This window comes from Pan paniscus, chromosome 5 (genome assembly GCF_029289425.2).
Source record: "Pan paniscus chromosome 5, NHGRI_mPanPan1-v2.0_pri, whole genome shotgun sequence".
In the NCBI taxonomy this organism is placed as follows: Eukaryota; Metazoa; Chordata; class Mammalia; order Primates; family Hominidae; genus Pan; species Pan paniscus.
The window spans coordinates 129,723,715-129,746,890 of record NC_073254.2 but is presented as its reverse complement, the minus strand read 5'-3'; the positions used below and the strand labels follow the sequence as shown (position 1 = coordinate 129,746,890).

The window sequence follows — 23,176 nt, the reverse complement described above, 5'->3', positions numbered from 1 at the left end:
GTGGGGCAAATTTAGTGATACTTTCAGCTTTTGTGTTACAAATTGTGACATTCAGAAGCGTTGCAAGCAAATATTCAAACACACCAGTTGTCTTGCCCTCTATCTGTCTCTAGTGGTATGGGTTACCACCAGAGTGTCTGAACCAGGGCAAATGTATGTGATCTAATGATCTGGGAGTAGGGAGGGTGCCCTGGGTTTGACCTTAGCTCAAGTGATAATCAAGTAAACTAACAAGAGTCAAGGGGAATGCCAGGGATAAATTCAGTTTAAGTAACAGCCTAAACCTTTTTAGAGTTGATCACAACCTTTGGCAAACCATTAACAGAACACAGCTTCTTTTTGAGAGTGCTGCAAGGGCAGATCTTCTGGGACTACTTTAGATTGGATTCTACTTCTGCACCTCTGCACCCACATGTTCATCACTATCATTTAAGTTGCACAGAGCAAGGAGCCCAAAGACACTACTGACTTACTTTCCACAGTCAGCTGAACACAACTAAAGTGTCTTAACTATTGAAATACTTCCCTTACAACATTCATACTAGCAATGCCTCTAGCTTTACAGTGCTAGACCAACCCAAAAATCTGGCGATAAAGGTATTGCGTGACTGGTTTAGTCCAGGATTTCAGGGGCACCCTAGATGAGGCACTGAGTGGTCCCACAGTGGTCCTACAGCAGTCCTGCAGAGGCAAGACCTACGCAGGACTGATGGGTCAAGCTGGGACCAATCAAAGTAATAACGACCTCTGACCTGCTGCATTGATTCCCTGACATGGCTGTATGATCTTCATTTCCAGGCCTCCGTTTCCTACTTAGTCTTTAATTCTATAAAACTAGCATTATACCTACTAAGCAGATTTTTTATGAGGATTAGAGATATTACATGTAAATGTCTAGCACATAATAGGCAACCCATGGTAACTCTTTTTCAAAACTCAGACCATAACAAACTGGTCTCTGTGAAGGAAAATAAGTAGTGTGTATTATCTAATATTAAAAAAAATTATCCATGTAAACTTCACCTCTGCACACCATGTAAAAGTCTAGGCTTGAATGTATTCAATAAAAAGTACGTGAATAATTGCTAGAAAATGTCAGCATACAATTTTGTGGCTGGCCTACAAATGAAACCACATGGTGATTAATATCTCTATAAAAATGAATTGATCAACTTCACATATCCAAAACAACCCCACGTAAGGACAAACAGCAAAGAGGGATGGACAAATATGAGGGAAATGTGAGTGAATTTAATAAGATATCACTTCATGGATACCACATTAATATACATTAGATATATCAAGACCACCTACCGCTTCCACCTTGTGTAATTAATCCTTCATCTTCAAAGATGTCAAAGCTCTCTTGGCGATTCTGGGTCGTTTCTGACTTTAACATCTCCAGGGGCATTCGCAAGACAGTGAGATTATATTGAAGTGAGTGGGACAAATCATAGCTGTAACTGAGAACAGAATTGAAACTTAATAAGAATTACAAAAGCAAAGCATATTTCATGGTCTTGGCGCCCATATAGAATTAAAATCTGTGAACTAAATTACTTAGCACCTATTACTTTATTTGGAAGCAATGCTATTCAAATAAGCACTGTAAAACACAGCAAAATATAAATGTAATTGGAAATAAAAATCTCACTGCATGACTAGGCATCTGCATGACTGGAAATATACAATACAATGTCAGTAACCTACATTATTTGATTTGTACAATGTGCATTTTTTGCTTCATACTGAAATCAGTCTAAGTTGATGGTCTTGTGCAAACAGGGTCACACCTTCTATGAATCTGTATGGGGTTTTATAGATCTATAATATCCACTGCAATACTGCATAGTTCTGTACCCTAGTTTACCCAGGAGCAAAAATAATTCTATTAATTATTAATGGTGGTATCATAACTGACTTCATAAAACAGAAATAAGCAAATAATATAGGCCATTACAGTGAAACATGTTTTAGAAGAGTAAAAGGCATTTCAAAAATATAACCGTCTCTGTGCAAATTAAATTTCATTACAATTTTGATCTCACATAATACCTTTTAAATAAGCATCTCTAGCTCTCTCTCTATATATAGCTAGAGATATTTTAAAAGTATCTATATATAAATATATTTATACTCTATATTTATATATAGTATTTATATATGCATACTCTATATAAATATGCATATATAAATATGCATATATACATAGTTGTGTATATATACTATACTATATATATGTATAGTGTGTGTGTGTATATATATTTCTTAAGTGTTGAGGGGGCTTTCCAGTTTTTACTAGAAACTCTAAAGGAGCCTAGCTATATATTTTTAGCACAGAATTTCAGAAGGTATTTTGAATATTTTATACAAATTTGTTTTTAAAGTATTTTAGTCATATTTTAAAATGGTTACAATTGTGTCTGGAGAGTCACACACATTATTTTAATTATTATTTATTCATATAATTTGATTGAAATTGATTTGTTTCATCTGTGAAGTTCAATTGTATCACATTTGCTTGATGGATTCATTCATTTTAACAGCATCTAATCTCAAAGGGATAAAAGCTATATTAAGAAGTTGGTTTCTGATTTTTAACAATCAATTATTTCTATTTAAAACAATTCCTTTTTTCTAGAGAGTCTTAAGAATATATTATAACCTTTTTAAAAGCCTACTTATGAGGCACAAAAACTTTAACCTACATGTATTTACTTATAGAATGACTTGATCACAACTGAGTATAAAAATACAGACAAAACTGAGAAATATGAAGAAGGCCATTTCTAACAATAGCACTGAGCTTCAATAATAATTCACAAACACTACAAAGTTAGGCATAAAGACTGAAAACTAGAAGATGGCGAAAAATACAATGAAAATATACATTCAATAAACGTGTGTGGCAGTAAAAACTATTTCTTTAGGAGCCCTTCACTCCATTTCTGTTAAAATAATCAACTTCCTTCAGGTTTGCATCAATAAAGACATAATTCACCCCATGTAGTAGACATGTTTTTCTTTGTTTCATAAAGAAATAGTTAACTATATTAATAATTTAAAATAATTTTTAATGCAAAGCACCCTGTCAGTAGTATGTGACACCAACAGCTACAAATGCTCTAGGTCCTCCTTTAGTCCTTATGACTCAAGTCCTTACTGTGTTCTATTTTTATTTTGGATATTATAGCTGATAGAATTTTCCATCTATCACAATAATTGCATCTATCAGGCCCACATACTGGTCACATCAATGGTAGTAAAATACTTATCATGATGCTGTAATAATCTACTTGCCTGTTCTTCAATTATCAATATTTGGGATGTCCCGGGATTATCTGGTTTGCTTGTTTGGGCTATTATAAATAGAGAAGCAATAAATGTCTCTTTACCAATGGAGAGTTGTATTTTTGCTCCTGGTTATTTTCTTAGGACATATTTTCATATATGTTCAATGCCATTCAGGAAACTGTTAATTTACAATGCCACCAGCAGTACACCAGTATTGCAACAGTTCTTCCTATTTTTAATTTATTTTTACCCAATTTTGCCAGATTATTTACTAAAAGTTGAACAATGAAATTGTTACAACTCTTACTACAGGCTGAATGTAAATTTCATTTTTGTAATTTAAGATTACAAAATGAGAATATTTCTTTAAAATACATTAAGTCCTACCTAAAACAACGATGATTTTTATAATGAGAATAAATATCCTTTAATTTATCCATTTGGATTTTCAAATATAAGATTTTTAAAACGAAGAAATAGCCATATTTTAATGCTTTTAGATAAAACAAGTTGACTAAAAAGAAACAGAAGTACTACTATGTTCTCATTCTGCTTTTACCCGCTGCAAAATAATATAAAAGTTTATGTGATTGATAGGAGCAAAACTAACCTCACACTTACCTAAAGTAAAAATTGCTAGATAGGTCCACATTTTGAAATATTCGTATATACCTAAAAAAAAAAAAAGTACATTTCATTTGTCCAATACTATTATTTCTCACAGTTTAACATGAACCCATATGTACATTTATATTTGTAAATATGCTCATTAAAGCTGAGGAATTCAAACCATATCTAGATTACATCCAAAGCAATTCTAGGTCTGTTGATCATCCCTTTGGAGACCTTTAACTTTATAGTTTGGCTGTTCCTTACCACTGATTATGCCAGTGAGAGGCAAAGTCGTGCATCTACATGTAGGGGGCACAGCAGACTTTGGGCAAGACAGAAGTAAATGCTGTTTTTGCTTTTACAACATGCTTTGCAAATGCTTTGAGGATGGAGAGAGGAGAGCAACAACAACAAGCGCAATGTGGGTCACCACAATTTTAAGTTGGTAAGTTTTTACACCAAAAAAGGTATAGAATAAAATGTTCACATTTCTGTCACTCATGATTAATAAGTGTTCACATTTTAAAATATCTATTTCAACCTTTTTAAGATAAATAACAAACAATTTAAAAAGTTAACATTCCCTTTAGACTTCCCCAGTCCTGTTCTCTCGCTCCAAATGCAACCATTTTCCTGTCACTGATGTGAATCCTTCCAGTCCATGCATCTCTTTACTTTTATCACATTAGAGCCATCTTTAAATAATACATAGCATTATATTGTATATTTAAAATGTGTATGCAAATCATTACAAACTTTGTATACTGTCCTACTTTTTTCACTCATTTTTTGAAACCTAGTTACGTTGAAAGTTATAGATTTAATTTGTTCACTTTGTAATCAATGTTTGGTCTTCACTATATACAGTCATCCCTCGGTATCTGTGGGGGGTTGGTTTCAGGTCCTCCCTCAGATAACAAAATCTGCAGATGCTCGAGCACCTGATATAAAATGGCATAGTATTTGCACATAACGCACAATACACATCTTCCTGTATACTCTCAATTACCTCTAGATTACTTCTAATACCTAATACAATGTAAATGCTATGTAATTCTATAGTTGTTATACTCTATTGTTTAGGGAATAATGACAAGAAAAACATCTGTACATGTTCAGTACAGACACAATTTTTTTCAAGTATTTTCAATCTGTGGTTGGTTGAATTCACAGAGGTGGAACCCATGGATAAGGAAAGCCAACTACACATGACACACTTTATTTATCCATTGTCTGCTGATAGACCATTAGGTTCTTCCTAGTTCTCCACTATAAGATACAATGCTGCCAAGAGCATCCCATGCATGTTTTCCCATACACATGTGCAAGAGTTTCTCTAGGGCAGATACATGGAAACAAGAACCACTGTGCACTGTAGATAACGTGCATTTTCAATTATGCTGGAATTGCCAAAGTGTTCTTCTAAGTGGTTAAAATATCACTCCAACTCATAGTGTATAACTCATAGTATACAACTCATTTCCCACATCTCTGCTATAATTTGATGACAGCAGATATTCTGATTATTCCCAAACTGACTAATGAGAATAAAATGGTACCTTTTTAATTTGCATTTCCCAAATTACTAGGTAAGGTTCAGAACCTCTACTGTGAGCTGCCTGTTCCTTTTAACCATTTTTCAGTTATGTTGCTTATTTTTTTCTCACTGATTTGTAGAAATTCTTCCCACATTCTAAATAATAATCATTGTTATATGTTACAAATATCTACTTTCAGACTGCTGCTTGTTTCCTAAAATTTGTCTAGATTATAAATACATTTTGAATATTTACAGTATCAAATATAGCATTGTTTGCCTTATGGTTTACGCATTTTGTATTTTGTTTGTAAAATCCTTTTCCATACCAGGATTATAAAAATATTTACCTTTATTTTCTTAAAATTATCTTTGTACTTCTGGAATTGCTTCCTGAATATTATCAGAGAATGGAATCAAATTTCATTTTTGTCCAACTGGAAAACCAACACTATTTATCCCATCTTTTCCCCCAATGACTTGTAATGCTCACTCTATCATATTCCAGTTTGCCACATAAAATGGATCTTTTTCTAGGCTTTCTCAACACTGTTCATTGACCCCCATCAATTCCTCCACCAATACTTAGCAGTCTTATTTACTATAGCTTACTACCTGATTATCTTAATTATTATAGGTCTTACCATCTTGTTGACTTTATCCCTTCTTGTTTTTCTTGTTTAAATTGTCTGGACCATGCTTAGACATTTGCTTTTCCATATGACTTTTAAAATCATGTCAAGTTCCATTCTCAAAACATCCTCTTGGAATCTGGATCAATGTTACATTAAATTTATAAATTGGCCAGGCCCTGTGGCTCATGTCTGTAATCCCAGGACTTTGGGAGGCCAAGGTGGGAGGATTGTTTGAGCCCAGGTGTTCAAAACCTGCCTGGTCAACACAGAAAGACCCTATTTCTGCCAAAAATACAAAAATTAGTCAGGCGTGGTGGCATGTGTCCGTAGTCCCAGCTACTGGGGAGGCTGAGGTGGGCGGACCACTTGAGCCCAGGAGTTCAAAGCTGCAGTGAGCCAAGATTGCACCACTGCACTCCAGCCTGGGTAACAGAGTGAGACCTTGTCTCAAGAAAAAAAAATTATAAATTAATTTTGGAGAAAACTAACATCTTCAAGATATCAAGCCTCATCCATGAAAAAGGGACATCTCTCCAATTATTTAGAGATTTAAAAAATCTTTTAATAATGTTTGAAGTTTTTTCCATAAGGTTTTGGATAGCTTTTGTTATATTTATTGGCAGGTACCTTATACATTTTCTAGTTCGTTACTGCTAGTGTGTGGAAATATTACTGGTTCCTGTATGTCTTACATGTTGATCTTTTCTTTTTTCTTCTTTTAATCTTTTTTTTTTTTTTTTTTTTTTTTTGAGGCAGGGTCTCACTCTGTCACCCAGGCTGGAGTACAGTGGCACAAACATGGCTCATTGCAGCCTCAACCTCCTGGGCTCAATCATCCCACCTCAGCCTCCCAAAATACTGGGATTACAGGCGTGAGCCACCATGCCCAGCCATCTTTTCTTAGTCACCTTACTGAACTCTTTCATCAGTTCTGAGAATTTGTAGATATTCTCAAATTTTCCAAGTAGGAAATGATGCTGTTTGCATAATGACAGTAATTTTTCTTTTCAAGCTTTATGCCTTATTTTTCTAGTCTTGTGGCACTGCCTAGGGACTTTCAGTATGAGGCTGAATGTTAGTAGTGACGGCAGATACCTCTGTATTGTTCCTTACCTTGATTAAAAGTAATGCTTTTAAAGTTTCACTTCAAAGAACAATTTTGGATATAGGTTTTTAATAGGTATCATTTATCAGACTAAGAAAGTCTGCTTATATTCCTAGTTTGCTAAAACCTTTTATCACAAATGGGTATTGAATTTTGTCAAATATGTTTTCTGCAAACATTAAGAAGATAATTTTTCCAGCAATATTTTAATGTGGTGAACTGTTCTAGTAAATTTTCTAACATTGATAACAATCATGCATTACAGAGATAAACATTATGTATGAAATGTTTAATAGTACTGTATTTTATTTCCAAATATTTTACCAAATAGTTTTGCTTAGATACACTATTGGATTATATAGTTTTATAAGTGTTAAAAGTTTTTCCTATTTAGTAATATTACTTCAGTTTACCTATAAAAAACTATTAATATAATTGTATCTTATTCTGAATAAGTCCATTTACTACATGTTATTACTCATAATTTTACTCTTTAAAGATATCCAAATCACTGTATACAATAACATAATTTGTATTAGCATTCTTGGCTAAAGTATCATAAAGATGAGACTTATAAACAATATTAACTTCTTGAACTTTTCCTATCCCTGGGTTCGCATGCTCTGGTCAATCTGATTCACTTTTAGTCAATACACTGTATAGGCAGGCCTTCCTATCAGCTGTATCAGATATAACTTTTTTCAGTTAGTGCAAGAAAAAGGTCTACTCTGATAAACTGTACTTATCCTCAAATGAAACAAATTATTTTCTAATAACCGCCTTCCAAATCATCATCAAAAGCAACATCACAAGGGCCCAGAAAACCACTGTCTAAGATGGTCTCAAGCAACAGGGCTGCATCACCTTTAAATTTTGGTTCATGTATTGGAACACTACAAAAGTACAGGATATAATTAAAATCTAAACTGTTACCTATCCTAAAAACTCATAAATATTTCTTTGTTTCATTTTAATCTTCATAATATTAAATCAATTCAACCTTTACAATTTTATCAATTTGTTAATAGCTTTTCCCACGTTTCCAAGGTTCCAATAATTCCTCCAAAACTTTTGAACATTTCAGATATACAGGAAAAATTGCAGGGAAAAAAAAGTACAATTAACACCACTATGCCCTTCTTCTGAATTCACTTTTAGCGCTCTCTCCTTAAACACACAAACAAATATTATCTCTCTTTAAATATACAAGTACATTTTATTTTTCTAAACCACTTGACTGTAAGTAGCAGACATCATGACACTTCACTCCTAAATATTTTAGCATGTATCTGTTATAAACAAGGACAATCTCCTCAGTAACCGCAAACCATTATTATACTCCAAATTTAAATACTGATTCAAGATCACTAGTATGTAGTCCACATACAAACTGTCCAAATAAAGCCCTTTAGATCTTTGTGTGAGGATGTGTGTACAAGTACATGCACTTTTAACCCAGGATCCGACCAAAATCTGCATTTAGTTGTCACGTCTGTTTAAAAATCTGGAACAGTCCTTTGTTTTTTGTCTTTGATGACTTTTACATTCTTTTAAGAATCTAGGCCAGTTATCTTGCAGGAAGTCCAGTGGTATGTATTTATCTGATTAGTTCCCCATGCTTAGATTCAAGTTAAATATTTTTAGCAATATTTAACTACTAAGGTAAACTGTGTCCTTCCCACTGAGAGTCAAACAATGTCAGTTTCGTTTCATTATTGGTGATGCGAAGTTTGATTATTTGGATAAGAATGTCTGCTGTTTTTTTCATCATAAAAATACTTATTCCTCTGTAAATAACAAAGAGATCCATGGAGTTTAAAATGTTGGGACTATGTGATTATTCTATTCCTCAATAACAACCTCTCACCTAATAGTAGCCATTGTTGATTCTTGCCAATTGCTATAATGGAGGTTTTTAACAGCTCTTAACAAAAGTTCTAAAATTCTGAGCCAACATTTGATCTTTTTACATAACATTCGTAATATCTAAACTGTATTTTGTTTTCTACCTGATCTACGACATTAAAAAAAAGTACTTGAGCCTGGGAGCCCAAGGCTACAGCAAGCTATGACCATGCCATTATATTCCAGCCTTCCAGCCTGGGCAACAGGGCAAGACCTTGTCTCCAAAAAAAAAAAAAGGTAGTTACCACCATACATACCTAGCTTCATCAGGATGAGTAACCCGTACAGAATCATTGGGTATATAGATCATATTTGTATCTTCGACCTTATAGATTGCATGACCTCCAATATCCGCCATCTTCCTCCTTTTAGTTATTAACACAATATAATAGCCTTCTAAGAACCTGACAAAACCTATGCAACAAAAAATAAAGAGAAATATGCTTTATGAACTTAGTAATGGCTTTTAGATGCCTATTTAAAAGGCCAAAGACCTTTGATACATTTCTCACTTTATTATTTCTATGATTTATAGCCATACAAATTTTCAGGTGTCTTAGAATTATTCTCTAAGACTATCTATACTGACATTTATCTCACTTAAAAATATTACTGTAAACAGAGCCAAATCATGAGTGATCTCCCATTCACAATTGCTACAAAGAGAATAAAATACCTAGGAATACAACTTACAAGGCACGTGAAAGACCTCTTAAAGGAGAACTACAAACCACTGCTCAAGGAAGTAAGAGAGGACACAAACAAATGAAAAAACATTCTATGCCCATGGGTAAGAAGAATCAATATTGTGAAAATGCCCATACTTCCCAAAGTATTTATAGATTCAATGCTATTCTCATCAAGCTACCATTGACTTTCTTTGCAGAATTAGAAAAAACTACTTTAAATTTCATATGGAACCAAAAAAGAGCCCGCATAGCCAAGACACCAAGACAATCCTAAGCAAAAAGAACAAAGCTGGAGGCATCACACTACCTGACTTCAAACCATACTACAAGGCTACAGTAACCAAAACAGCATGGTACTGGTACCAAAACAGATATATAGACCAATGGAACAGAACAGAGGCCTCAGAAATAACACCACACATCTACAACCAACTGATCTTTGACAAATCTGACAAAAACAAGCAATGGGGAAAGGATTCCCTATTTAATAAATGGTGCTGGGAAAACCAGCTAGCTATATGCAGAAAACTGAAACTGGACCCCTTCCTTACACCTTATACAAAAATTAACTCAAGATGGATTAAAGACTTAAATATAAAACCTAAAACCATAAAATCCCTAGAAGAAAACGTAGGCAATACTATTCAAGACACAGGCGTGGACAAAGACTTCATGTCTAAAACACCAAAAGCAATGGCAATAAAAGCCAAAATTGACAAATGGGATTTAATTAAACTAAAGAGCTTCTGCACAGTAAAAGAAACTATCATCAGAGTGAACAGGTAACCTACAGAATGGGAGAAGATTGTTGCAATCTCTCCATCTCACAAAGGGCTAATATCCAGAATCTACAAGGAACTTAAACAAATTTACAAGAAAAAAACAAACAACCCCATCAAAAAGTGGGCAAAGGATATGAACAGACACTTCTCAAAAGAAGACATTTATGCGACCAACAAATATATGAAAAAAAGCTCATCATCACTTATCATTAAAGAAATGCAAATCAAAACCACAATGAGATACCATCTCACACCAGTTAGAATGGAAATCATTTAAAAGTCAGGAAACAACAGATGCTGGAGAGGATGTGGAGAAACAGGAAAACTTTTACACTTTTGGTGGAAATTAGTTCAACCATTGTGGAAGACAGTGTGGTGATTCCTCAAGAATCTAGACCCAGAAATACCATTTGACCCAGCAATCCCATTACTGGGTATATACCCAAAGGATTAGAAATCATGCTACTATAAAGACACATGCACACATATGTTTACTGCAGCATCATTTACAATAGCAAAAACTTGGAACCAACCCAAATGCTCATCAATGATAGACTGGATAAAGGAAACGTGGCACATATACACCATGGAATACTATGCAGCCATAAAAAAGGATGAGTTCATGTCCTTTGCAGGGACATGGATGAAGCAGGAAACCATCATTCTCAGCAAACTAACACAGGAACAGAAAACCAAATACAGCATGTTCTCACTCATAAGTGGGAGCTGAACAATGAGAACACATAGACATAGGGAGGGGAACATCACACACCAGGGCCTGTCGAGGGGTGGGGGCAAGGGGAGGAAGAGCATTACGACAAATACCTAACGCATGTGGGGCTCAAAACCTAGATGGTGGGTTGATAGGTACAGCAAACCACCACAGCACGTGTGTATACCTATGTAACAAACCTGCACATTCTGCACATGTATCCCAGAACTTAAATTTAAAAAAAAAATTACTCTAAACAATTTAATTCATTCATTCCTCTTAGTCTCACTGCAAATAGGACTGAGGTGCCTTAAGCACAAATAGATATAAGATTAAGAGGAGTTGTTGTTCCATGGGTATAGAGCTTTAGTTTTGCATAGATGAAAAAATTCTCAAGATCTGTTGCACAAGATGCATACAGTTAACACTGCTGTACTGTGCACTTAAAAATGATTGTGACAGTAAATTCTGTTTTTTACCAAAATTAAATATATATATATATATATGTACACACACACACACACACACACATACACACAAAGGATTATAAAACTGAAGAGGAAATTACAGTAAAAGAAATAATGTTTAAAAACATAGTAAGATGAGTCCAAGAATAAAAGTTGTACATAAGAATGCATCTTAAGATCCTATGTACTATTCCCCACATTTGGCTCTCCATTTTCTAACAGATAATGCAAAGAGGAACACACATCCAATTATACCATGCACAGTGGCTGAAAGATAAAAACTAAACCACTACTTGGAGAAGCTACAGTAGTTACAAGAACTGGGAGACAATTTCAGAGTGAGTCCACATAAAAAGATATGTGCTGTAGAGAACAACCTCAGGAGAATTCTCCAGCGATGTCAAGGACACATTTCTCAATGCTGTTTCATATGCCAAGGCACAATTCAATAAATGTAATTCTTTACAAACTAAAAGAATGCAGGCAAGGTACACAGCTGAACAGAGGTCTAATTTCATCTGAAGATAAAAATCTAAGTATCTCTGGTAACATTTCCCCAAATGTGTTCTCCATGAAATATTAGTTAATGGAATCCCAGCGGGGAGAGGAGTGGCAGTGAGCAAATAATACTGGACTAAGAAACTTAAAACAAAAATCCTGAGAACCTTATAGGACTGTGCTAAAGTACACCGTGAATCTTGATGGGAAATAAAAACCAAGTGCCTTTCCAGATTCGTTTGTTCATGGAACCTCCTCCCACCCCCTGCCTTAAAACAACAACAACAAAAACCAATGGATATACGTTCTGAGGAACATATTTTGGGAAATATTGCCCAAAAGAACAAACTTCATGGACTCTTGATAATTAATGTCAAAAACCAATTTGAGCCAGCTTAAACTAAAAAAAGGAATTTATATTAAGGATCCTGAAGTGATCCATTCCACACATGGGAAACAGTGTGACTGGGCCTCAGAAAAAGCCTAGTCAAGATATGTTTCCGAACATCTACTCCATTCTTCTCTCTCTCCATAGACCAAGCTCCTCCACTTCTCTGGATCATGTGGTAGGAAACACAACTGCTGACAGCTCTGGGCTTTCCATCCAAAACCTTTACTGGGAAGAAAAGGACATTTTTATCAAGTTCAATTTCAGAATTCCTGGGGAAGAACTTGGACCGACCCAACTTGGTTCAGGTGCCCAGCCCAGGCCCAATCAACTATGGCCAAAAAATAGAATCATGCAGCATTGGAAGCCATTTTATATGATAACTAGGTGGCCTAGATGAGGCCAGGGGACATGGTGCCAGTTCCCTGGAAAGTGAATAGGTTGGGCAAACAAAACAATGTATCAAGTAAATTACATATCCTTCATGCAATCTTCCACAAATATCATTTCTGATAGTTCAGTTTTTAAATGAATATTGGAGAGTTATAAATAGAGTTATATTTTATGTCAGATCATTAGAATATAGAGGTTCTATATTGGTGACTAAAGAAAGAGCCATATACATTAATGTTCAGCAGCATTATATTCTCAGCAACACACTAGTTGCCATACAATCTTGGTCAAAAACTTTCAGGTTCCCTGAACTTTGCTTTGGGAGTTAAAACTAACTTTCTTGGTGGTGGGGAAGAGGGGACACTTCTGAAATAGCAATGCAAGGAGCTCAGCAGACTCCTTCCTAGGAAAACAACCATAACTAGTAAAAATAATAAAAACAAAGGAAAACATTAAAAGTTTCTGGAAACTGCCCTAAGGGCATACAGAAAGTGGAGAAACATTTATCCAAGAAAATCTAATAAATCTTGTTAAGAACAGCAAGTCTGTGGCATTTGGATCATGGCCTGCTCCCCTTCCACACTGCCTCCCAGTTCAGCGTGACAGGATATCTACTCTGGGCAGGTGCAGCCAAGAAGGCAGGGCTCCTTCCTCTCTCTCCAGCTCCCAGTCTAGGACCACAATTGCTGCTCATGAGGGGTAGGCCACCAGCTTTTCTCATCCCCACCAACTCTGTGTTGTAAAAGCTCTATTCCAGGCAAGCATGGCTAAGGTCTGGGCTCCTTCCTTCAACCAAGCACCGACTCACAGGGTAGAGGCTCTACTCCAGGCATGTCAGGCCAAGAACACAAGGTCCCATCCCTGCCCAGCTCACTCACTCACAGGGCAAGCTAGATACAGTCATATACAGCTGTCTTCTCATCAGAAGCAATGAAAGCCAGAATGAAGAGGGATGCCATAAAGTACTAAAATATATATATATATAAGAATCTTATATCTAGCTATCTTTCAAAATGAACTTTCTTACACATACATTCTCTTTGTTTCTCTCTCTGTATGTGTGTGTGTGTCTCTCTCTCAGAGTGTTATAGTCTATAAAGTCTAAGCTAGGATCCTGGTGCTCTGTCTGAATTTTTGCTCTAGAATTGGCAAATACCTATGATCTATGTCTTGCTATTCTCAGCTGATGAAAAAAGAATGACTAATTGAATACATTAACATAAATGAGCTGAAATCTATAATGGAAAGATGCCTCAAGAATCTTATCGGCCATGCCACTGCGAAAAAAATGCTATTAAAATAATGAAAAATATTTGTATTTTAGAAATCCACAAAACACAAAGTGTTTTTTAAAAAAGGTTAGAGACTAGCCAAAAATGACCTCACTAAAGTTGAAGGACACAGGAATGGGAAGGAAGGAAAAAAAAAAGCTGATGACAACTTCACTAAAAGCAACTTAGGAAGTAGTCATCCTTTCAGAAATATAAAACTTACAAAAGTAAGCATTTCAGAAGCAGCACACACACCAAAAAACTTAAAAATGGAATGTAATTGGGATTAAATAATAAATATTTACAAGATAAATTAGTTTTCCTTTTATTCTTACTGTATATTTATTTTTTAGATAAAAATTCTTAGTAATAATTTCTCTCAACCTGCATTCTAATTGAATTTTAATTTTATGTTTTTAGCGCCAGGCTATTTATATCATTCTACACTTCCCTTCATAATTTGTATAAGGGAAAGTAAACATACTGCACAAAAGAGACACTCTTCTTCCAGCACAAATGGCTTCAGTATATTATAAATGAGATTATTTTCCACTTCCTTGTTACTACCAATTGGAAATGTCTCTCAACAATTAAAGGCTTCAGTTTGGCATAGACATCCACCAAGAATCAGCCTGTTCATCCCTCTAACATGATGAACACCAGAACAAGTTTCTTCATCTTCATTCTATGTACTTCTGACCCCAAACCAATTTCACTGAGTACTTTCCAGAAGACAAGATGATGGTCATCATGCAAAAGTGATTTCTCTCTCCAAAATAAAAAAGGCTGTGTCACTTGAGAGGGAAGCCAAGCAAAGTATATTAAAAAGGACAATAAGAGAGAATGGAGTAGTATGCAATTCTGGTGGCTGGAGAGGACCCTCATCAGCCCACTAACAGGGAATAGTGTAATATCCTGTATGGGGGGTCACCATGCCAGCCAGCTATTATCTTGAAAGCCTCCAGTGAGAACAGCACTCCAGCAGAGAAGGACCAAAACCCCCCACAAGGTACCCAGTGCCTTTGTACAACAGAGCTCTCTGGAACCAAAGTGACATCTTTACTATCAAATCATACTGCCCCCTAACTAGTCTGAGACTCACACTTTTTTGGTGTTTTCACTGTTATCTCGGATCTGCAGTCTATTTGTAAGGGTATTGTTTTAAATAATAGCTTAGTCCATCACAGTGTACCGTATTGACACTTCTTATTTTGCCACTCCCCTTCAACATACTAGAGGCTTAGAAGAGTGTCGTCTGACAGACGACAGTGGCAGAAAAAGGACACGTACCTAAGGGCTATGTATCAAAAGGAGCTGGGATGATAACAGAACTGAGTAGTATGGACTATAGGTCATTCCATTCATGTGCCCTAGGACCACATAAAACAACTTAGTGATGGATGCTCACGATCCCATCCAGTGGTTTCCCAAACTTCCTGCTGGCTGTCAAATAACAAAGGAACAGATCAGGAATTGGCCAGGCAGCTACAAGACTGGATCAATCCGTTTATAGCAAGGAAAACCCTCTAGGTCAGTAATATTCAAAATATGGCCTAGGGACCAGTGCTGGTCCATGAGCTTTCAGAACTGGCCCATGAAAAGACAAGTAAACAAATTGAGAGGAAGGATTTAGAAACTTTAGAACAATTTAGATTGCCCCACAACATCTGTGTGCATGATCAGTGAATCTGCCCTCACACAGGGCATAGACTAGTTTGGATAGTATTAAACTCGTGTTTTAAGTCACATGTGGTGTTGGTCTGCAACATGTGATATATGTGAGGGAGGGGGAGAAAAATGGTCCTTTATTACAGATCCTAGAGAAGTATTGTTCTAGATTCTCATGACGTGTACTAAATAAACCATGACAACAATCCAAAACATTCCAACAAAAATATTTTCCACCAATTCAGCATGTTCAAAAAGTTAGTGAAGAAAATATTTTAGCCACAGAATAGAACACAACCATTCTAGTCATTTCACACGTGTTATTTTAACAACTAGACTACACATTTTTCAAAGATAAGTATTTTGTGTTAATAATTTCAGTATCCACTACATTTCTAAGCTTGTACTAGAAAAATCGTAGACTTTTATTACTCCCTGTTTACTTTTCATGGATTCTTAACTTTATTTACATGATGAAGTAGGACACATAAGGCACATTTCCATAAAAATACTAAATGTTTACCAGTACATTATTGTCTTACTTTACTTGCAGGTTAATCTTACAGTGACTTCACCATACATGCACAGTCTCAAAGCTAAAAGGGCTCTAACTTCAACAGAAATAGCTAAGAATGTCACCTTTAAAAGAAACATGGGGACACCTTCAGCCCTCACCCAGAGTTTATTAACCAAAACTTGTGTGTAAATTAAACGTCTGGTTACAAACTTGGTTATCAATTGATTCAAAGAAAAGTTCTAGTTTTACAAGCTTGGTTATCAATAGATTAAAAATGAGGCTAGGAATATGCTAAAAGCAAACATGTCAAGAACAATAAAAGGTGACCAAAGTATTAAAAAAAAACAAAACAGTCCAGCAGTCTAGAGGCCATTTAATGTAAAGTCAAACAGCCCAATACAACTCTGGAATACCCAAGGACAGCTATTTTTAAACACAGTTCAGGCTGGGCACGGTGGCTTATGCCTGTAATCCTAACACTTTGGGAGGCCAAGGCAGGAGGATTGCTTGTGCTCAGCAGTTTGAGGCCAGCCTGGAAAACAAAGTGAGACCACCACCTCTAAAAAAAAAAAGAAAAGAAAAAACATTAGCTGGGCGTGGTGGCATATGCCTGTAGTCCCAGCTACTCAGGAGCCTGAGGCAGGTAGATCATTTGAGCCCAGGAGGTTGAGGTTGCAGCGAGCTATGATTGGCCACTGTATTCCAGCCTAGATGACAGAGCAAGGTCCTGTCTCAAAAAAAAAAAACACACACACACACAGACACAAACACACAAAACAAAACCCACGCAGTTCAATAAGTGATTTTCACTTTGTTACATTTAATCATCAAGAAAACTTCAATTTTGAATAATAAAATTTGGCCAATAAGGCATTCAATAGTATATACACATTACGAAATGCCTATCAAAAAAGTTGTGGCCAGGCATAGTGACTCACATCTGCAATCCCAGCACTTTGGGAGGCTGAGACAGGCAGATTGCTTGAGGCCAGGAGCTTGAGATCAGCCTGGCCAACATGGCAAAACCCCATCTCTATAAAAAATGCAATAACCAGCCAGGCATGGTGGCGCACACTGGTAATCCCAGCTACTCGGGAGGCTGAGGCACGAGAATGGCTTGAACTCGGGAGGTGGAGGTTGCAGTTAGCCAAGGTCGCGCCACTGCACTCCAGCCTGGGTGACACAGCAAGGCTCTGTCTCAAAAAAAAAAAAAAAAAAAAAAAAATGTAATAAGGTATCAACATTTAAGCTTAAACTATTAAGTAACTATTATTTAAATTAGAGTCTACTATATTTTAAACACATTTTATTTACAGTATTTTTTTCTTAAATTTAAAATATAAGCAGGACTGAAAGTGGAATTTAACATACTGGCATTTATGGCATTTAAGCACATGAACTCACATGACACATACAGACATACACATTCCCACAAACACTCATCCATTCAACATGTAACCTCAAGGGCCTTCTCAAGACTAAGCAAAAGGCATAGAAAAGGGGCCAGGCCTGAGGAGAAGAAACCAGTCATGTTATACTACTCTTTACCTTCCCCTGCAGCCACCTAACACACAAAATGAGCCTAAAGGGATTACGTATGAAGAGCAACGACAGTATTCTTAGAAAAGCAAACTCCAAGGATGGCAGAATATAATCAAAGTTTTCATAGACATACAGTCACAAAATAGAAAGTGCTAAACAGAAGACCCAAAATAAGAATCTGAAAACATATAGCATAGTCAAGTCCATATTAATTTTGTTAATATCTGTAGAAACCGCTGATATGGTTTGCATTTGTGTCTTCACACAAATCTCATGTTCCATTGTAATCCTCCATTGTTGGAGATGGGGCCTGGTGGGAGGTGCCTGGGTCATGGGGGTGGATGATTGAATGGTTTACAACCACCCCTTTGGTGCTGTTCTCGTGATACAGAGTTCTCATGAGATCTGGTTGCTTAAAAGTGTTGCTTAAAAATGTGTGGCACCTCCCCCACCCTTCCTTAATTAAGCTCCAGTCATCTAAGACACACCTGCTGTCCCTTCCCCTTCTGCCATAATTGTAAGTTTCCTGGGGCCTCCTAGAAGCAGAAGCTGCTATGCTTCCTGTACAGCCTGCAGAACCATGAGCCAATTAAGCCTCTTTTCTTTATAAATTACCCAGTCTCAGGTATTTCTTTATAGCAATGCGAGAACGAACCAATACAACCACTTAATATTACACACAGTCCAGTAGGTTTAAGAAACACAGAGATAATTTCCTAAGTGTTTACAGAAAAAAAGACTCAAAATAAGGTGCTGGCAGCAGAGATGCTAAAATACAATAGCCCCCTGCTTTGGCTTTCAAAGCCCAAAGCAATCTGGCCTTGCCTGACTACTCCCCAGCATTCCCAGCACCTCTGGGTACCTTCATGCATGTGCCTCTGCTGTCACCCTTACTGGAGTTCCCTCTTTTCTTCTCTGCATTTATCCATACCTTGTTCCTCCTTCAAGGTACAGCTCAAGTCTCATCTACTATAGGAAATCTTCCCTGGCCATTCCAGGTCCAAGTAATTTACCTCTTCTGTGACCTCCAACACCATTTAATTCATACTACACAGCTTGGCTCTTACTTATAATCTTAGAGTTGTTTTATGTACATTGGATTTTGTCCTCTGCCACAGACCAATCAGGGACAAACCCATAGTACAGTAAAGACAGGTTTATTGATCCACCACAAACAGGGACAATGCATATCAGAGAAACCATGGAGCATCTTGCTAAAGTAAAGGAGTTATTACAGAATTGGGGGAAAGGTGGAGCTTAGGTAAAATTTAAATGAAGAGGCTCAAACCAAAGCAAGGTGATATTTAAAGAGATCAATATCACGTTTGGACTATGAAGTAGACCAAGGGTCCTGTTTCCTTGAAAACAACACGTTTGGACTATGAAGTAGACCAAGGGTCCTGTTTCCTTGAAAACAACAGAATCATCATATCTATGGACTACTGTGTTCAGAAACCTTGTCTCTGAAGCTCTGCACCTGAGTTGGTAAACCAAAGCTGCTTCTCTGTGTCACAGTGACTTGGGTTGTCCAAGTAAATGTGGGATGTTTTATCTTACTAACACAATTTCAAACAGTGAAGTTTCTGATGGTCTGTGATTTTAGAAACCAAAGTTTCTCAGTGAGTAAAAAAAAAAAAAAAAAAAAAAAAAGCAGTCATCCAAAGAAGGGGGTTATGACATTTTATAACTATAGACTAACCTCAGGAGAAATTCCTATTAATTTTAAATCCAGTTTTATGTGATTTGTTACTCCAGCTGATGAATGGCAGGGTGGATGTTTACAGTCCAGTCCAAGCTAATTTTTACTTTTTCATTCATCAATGAGACAGACAGCAACTTCCTCAAAGGCCAAAAACATTTTGATATTTGTTTGTATCCTAAATAAAACTGAGCAGTGCTAAGTGCATAAGCAGATGCTACAGAAACACTGTTTGCTATCTGATTGATGGATAATGAAGTTTTAAATAACCAAAGCTACAGGTAATTATAATTTTAAAGCTTTATAGCCTTATAAACTCCTTTAAGTAGTCTATGTAGAGAAAACAAAAACAAAAAACAAGAGATTGTAAGAAGGGGGGCAGATTTCTTACCCACAACACCAAAAGCTGAAACCGCTCGAAATAAGCCCGAGGATCCTTTCTGTCCCATCTTTGTTCTATTTCCAAGATCCAAGCGGCCAAGAAGTTCCCTTACTTCTTGTTGAGTATAGACATGCTAAGAATAAGCACATTTACTCTGTAAGGTTGTACTTAGACTTTAGATTATTTATTATTTGTGCCTGAAAGTTAAAAAGTTACCTACAAGCATCATCAGCTATTTCATACAGAAGTATATAATAGTACACAAGTAAGCTACAATTTTAAAAAGCTAACAAGTTCTTTAACATTAGCAATTAAGGTTGGTTATTGGATCATGCTGCTATACTAAAAAAAGTGTCCAAACCTTATACTCTAAACCAGAGATGCAGAGATTTAAGGGATCTACAGGTAAATTTCAAGAGTCCATGAATCCCTTAAAACTATGTGCAAAATTTTGAGTAAATGTGCATCTTTAACAAGAAGGCCCATAGATTTTCTTAACATTTCAAAGGGCTCTCTGACCAATTGCTCCCATCTCCAAATAAAGCCAAGAACCATTACATTATATTGTTAAAAATGCTCAGATAGGTGGGGAGTAGAATGGACCCCAGGAGTAGCATGGGAAATCATAACAAAGAATTTATCTAAAATTATTACAACACAGAAAATAGTTTTGTTACAAGTAGCTTAGTGAAAATGGATTCCACACTGTAGTTACTACATATTTGAGAAACCAGGAATCTTTATGAATTCCGAAATATTCACAGACAGGAATTTCAACACAAAAGATAACTTGAGTTCTTTTGTGTGAAAAGTTAAACTTAACTGTTCAAACCACCATATAGTATTTCACTTTTGACTAACAGCTTCAGGTTTTTGTGACATCTGAATTTCAGCCTCTGTATTCTTGACTCTGGATAATCTAACTCTGGATAAGAACAGCTTAACATTTCCTTAGTGTATAGCAAATCATCAGTAAAGGTCCTAGAGGTGATTTTTAGGAGGAAAATAAAGTCTGTAGCATAGAAGTCCTCCCTGACTTCAAGTAGCTTGATATTAAAGAACCATAACAGATCGTCTCTTTGGCAGATGCAATATTAAGTTACACTGAATCTTTAAAATGTCAGCCCTCTTTAAGAAACAATACTCATTATCTTATCCTAAGAGTGTGTTTTCGAAAACAAGTCAAAACAAGGGGCAAAGTATAATTCTGGCATACTTCTTGACACCAGTGATTTCTAGAAATCAGATTGGAGATTCAAATTCTAGCCAACCAAGAAAAATAACGGAAACTTTTAGATTTATGATAAAAATAATATATCACTAAAAACTGTAAGGATATTTCATGTCCTTTAAACAACAGGTATTAAAGTTTTTTTGCAGTCAGGTTTGGAGGATACTTACCCTGTCATCAATTATGACCAAATCTTTTGGTTCTGTTCTATCAATCTTCAAGACACGATATTTCGTTTCTGCATTATTGCTCCCAACTAGAAAGTATCTCTATAAATAAAAAGGAATGTCATTAGTTTATCAAGGCATTTTGCCCTATACACATTTTATACCACTTCAGTTTTTGAAATTAAATACATTAATAAAGTCAGGTTACTTTTTAAAGAAATATTTCTGTTATGTATAACTGGCAGATTAAAGAAAAGCTGACTCCAAAAGGTCAATTTTAAAATTAAAATATTCCTAGTGGTTTCATGATAAAGATCAGTCTGATGTCTGAAATGTGCCCAGTAACCAGGTCAGATGAATTTAATTGTCATAAATTTAGAGATTAATCTAACTGATTGGAGGCTGATGTTTAAGCTTTACCAGGAAGAAGCTCTGGTAAAAATTCGAAAGCTCAACATATAATTAGGAATGCTTAGGCAATTATAGCTACTAAAGTACTGACAGCTTATCAAAAAACTACTTACAAATTTTCATAAATGTCTGCAAATGTCTTTAATATAGTAACTATAAAATCTACCCCAAAGTCCCATAAATGATTAAAATGGTTGTCCTTCCCAAATGACCTTTTATAGATAAGCTACAAGAAATTATCATCATTCTTTCTTTCCTAAAACAGTTCCTTGGAGCATTCTGACTAAACACAATCACATTAGTCTTATTAAATAAATACTGGAGGGGTGCTGGGCAAGATGGCTGACTAGAGGCAGCCAGGCGGAACAGCTGCCACCAAGGGACCAGGACAACTGGAGCACTCCTAACAGATCTTCAGAGGGAAGGCACTGAGAGTGGTGGAGGGAAGACACAGAAGCTGGGCTGAAGAGGGAAGAAGCTGGGAACCCTGCATGGGACTACCATGCACTGGCATTCATTCCTGGCCCCCAGTGACTCTGGGGGAATGGGTGAGTTGAACTGGTAAGGAGAAACTTACTCTCGCCAAGGCCTCTGGAATCCTGACAGAAGGAGACTCCCTGACCATCACAGACACTCGAGTTGGCAGGAAGAGCTGCTCAGAGAAGTGGTAGGGGCAACACGCTGGCTTATGCAGAGCCCAGAGGGTTTGGTATGGGAGCATTTGTAGTGGAGCACAGCCAGGGACACTCATCCCCCTAGGGTTGACTTGTTCCCATAGGAGACTTTAGCCCTAGGGGAACTGTCGGACCTGAACTCTGCAGGGCGCTCTTGCCCATCAGACTGGACAGTCGACCTGAGCACCCCTTGGTCTGCTGACCTCTCTCCCAGGGCCCCAGCCCTGCTTGCAGGGAAGCCTTAGGTGTCCTGGGGGCCTGCATCAGAGACCCTGTGCTGGTGGACTGGCACCTGATTGGTGAAGAGCTCTAGTGGGGTGGCCCCCACGGCCACCCAGCAGCCCACCCTCTCCCTCCCTCCACTGCAGCTTCCCGCAGGCTCACCGCCACTTCCAACATCACTCTGCCAACATGTGTGTGCGCAGGTGGGTTTTGTCTTCCTTGCCCTACCAGTGCACGTGTGCGCATGTACCCTGTCCTGCCACTGCTGCAGTTGGGGGTGCAATCCACCTCCCTCCTTCAGCTGCACTGCCATTGCAGCTGGAGCCTTGGTGGGCACAGAGCCAGCCTGCCCCGTCCTCATCCCACCCCTGTGCC

The 23,176-nt window shown here is 36.8% G+C and overlaps 1 protein-coding gene and 1 long non-coding RNA gene across 3 annotated transcripts in view; one reads left to right on the top strand and one right to left on the bottom strand.

Moving 5' to 3' along the window:
* Positions 1-23,176, bottom strand: part of FIG4 (FIG4 phosphoinositide 5-phosphatase) — a 135,599-nt gene that overhangs the window by 89,917 nt on the left and 22,506 nt on the right. For both annotated transcript variants that reach the window (XM_003805509.4, XM_055114039.2), the window contains exons 2-6: positions 21,498-21,596; positions 20,106-20,229; positions 9,346-9,502; positions 3,916-3,966; positions 1,315-1,463 (exon numbers count right to left, since the gene is read on the bottom strand). In XM_003805509.4, the coding sequence (XP_003805557.4) occupies positions 1,315-1,463; positions 3,916-3,966; positions 9,346-9,502; positions 20,106-20,229; positions 21,498-21,596 (580 nt within the window). The remainder of the gene's footprint in view (positions 1-1,314; positions 1,464-3,915; positions 3,967-9,345; positions 9,503-20,105; positions 20,230-21,497; positions 21,597-23,176) is intronic.
* On the top strand, positions 18,715-19,665 carry LOC134730545 (uncharacterized). Its single transcript, XR_010112333.1, has 2 exons — positions 18,715-19,387; positions 19,437-19,665. It is a non-coding gene; the product is annotated as an uncharacterized LOC134730545 (long non-coding RNA).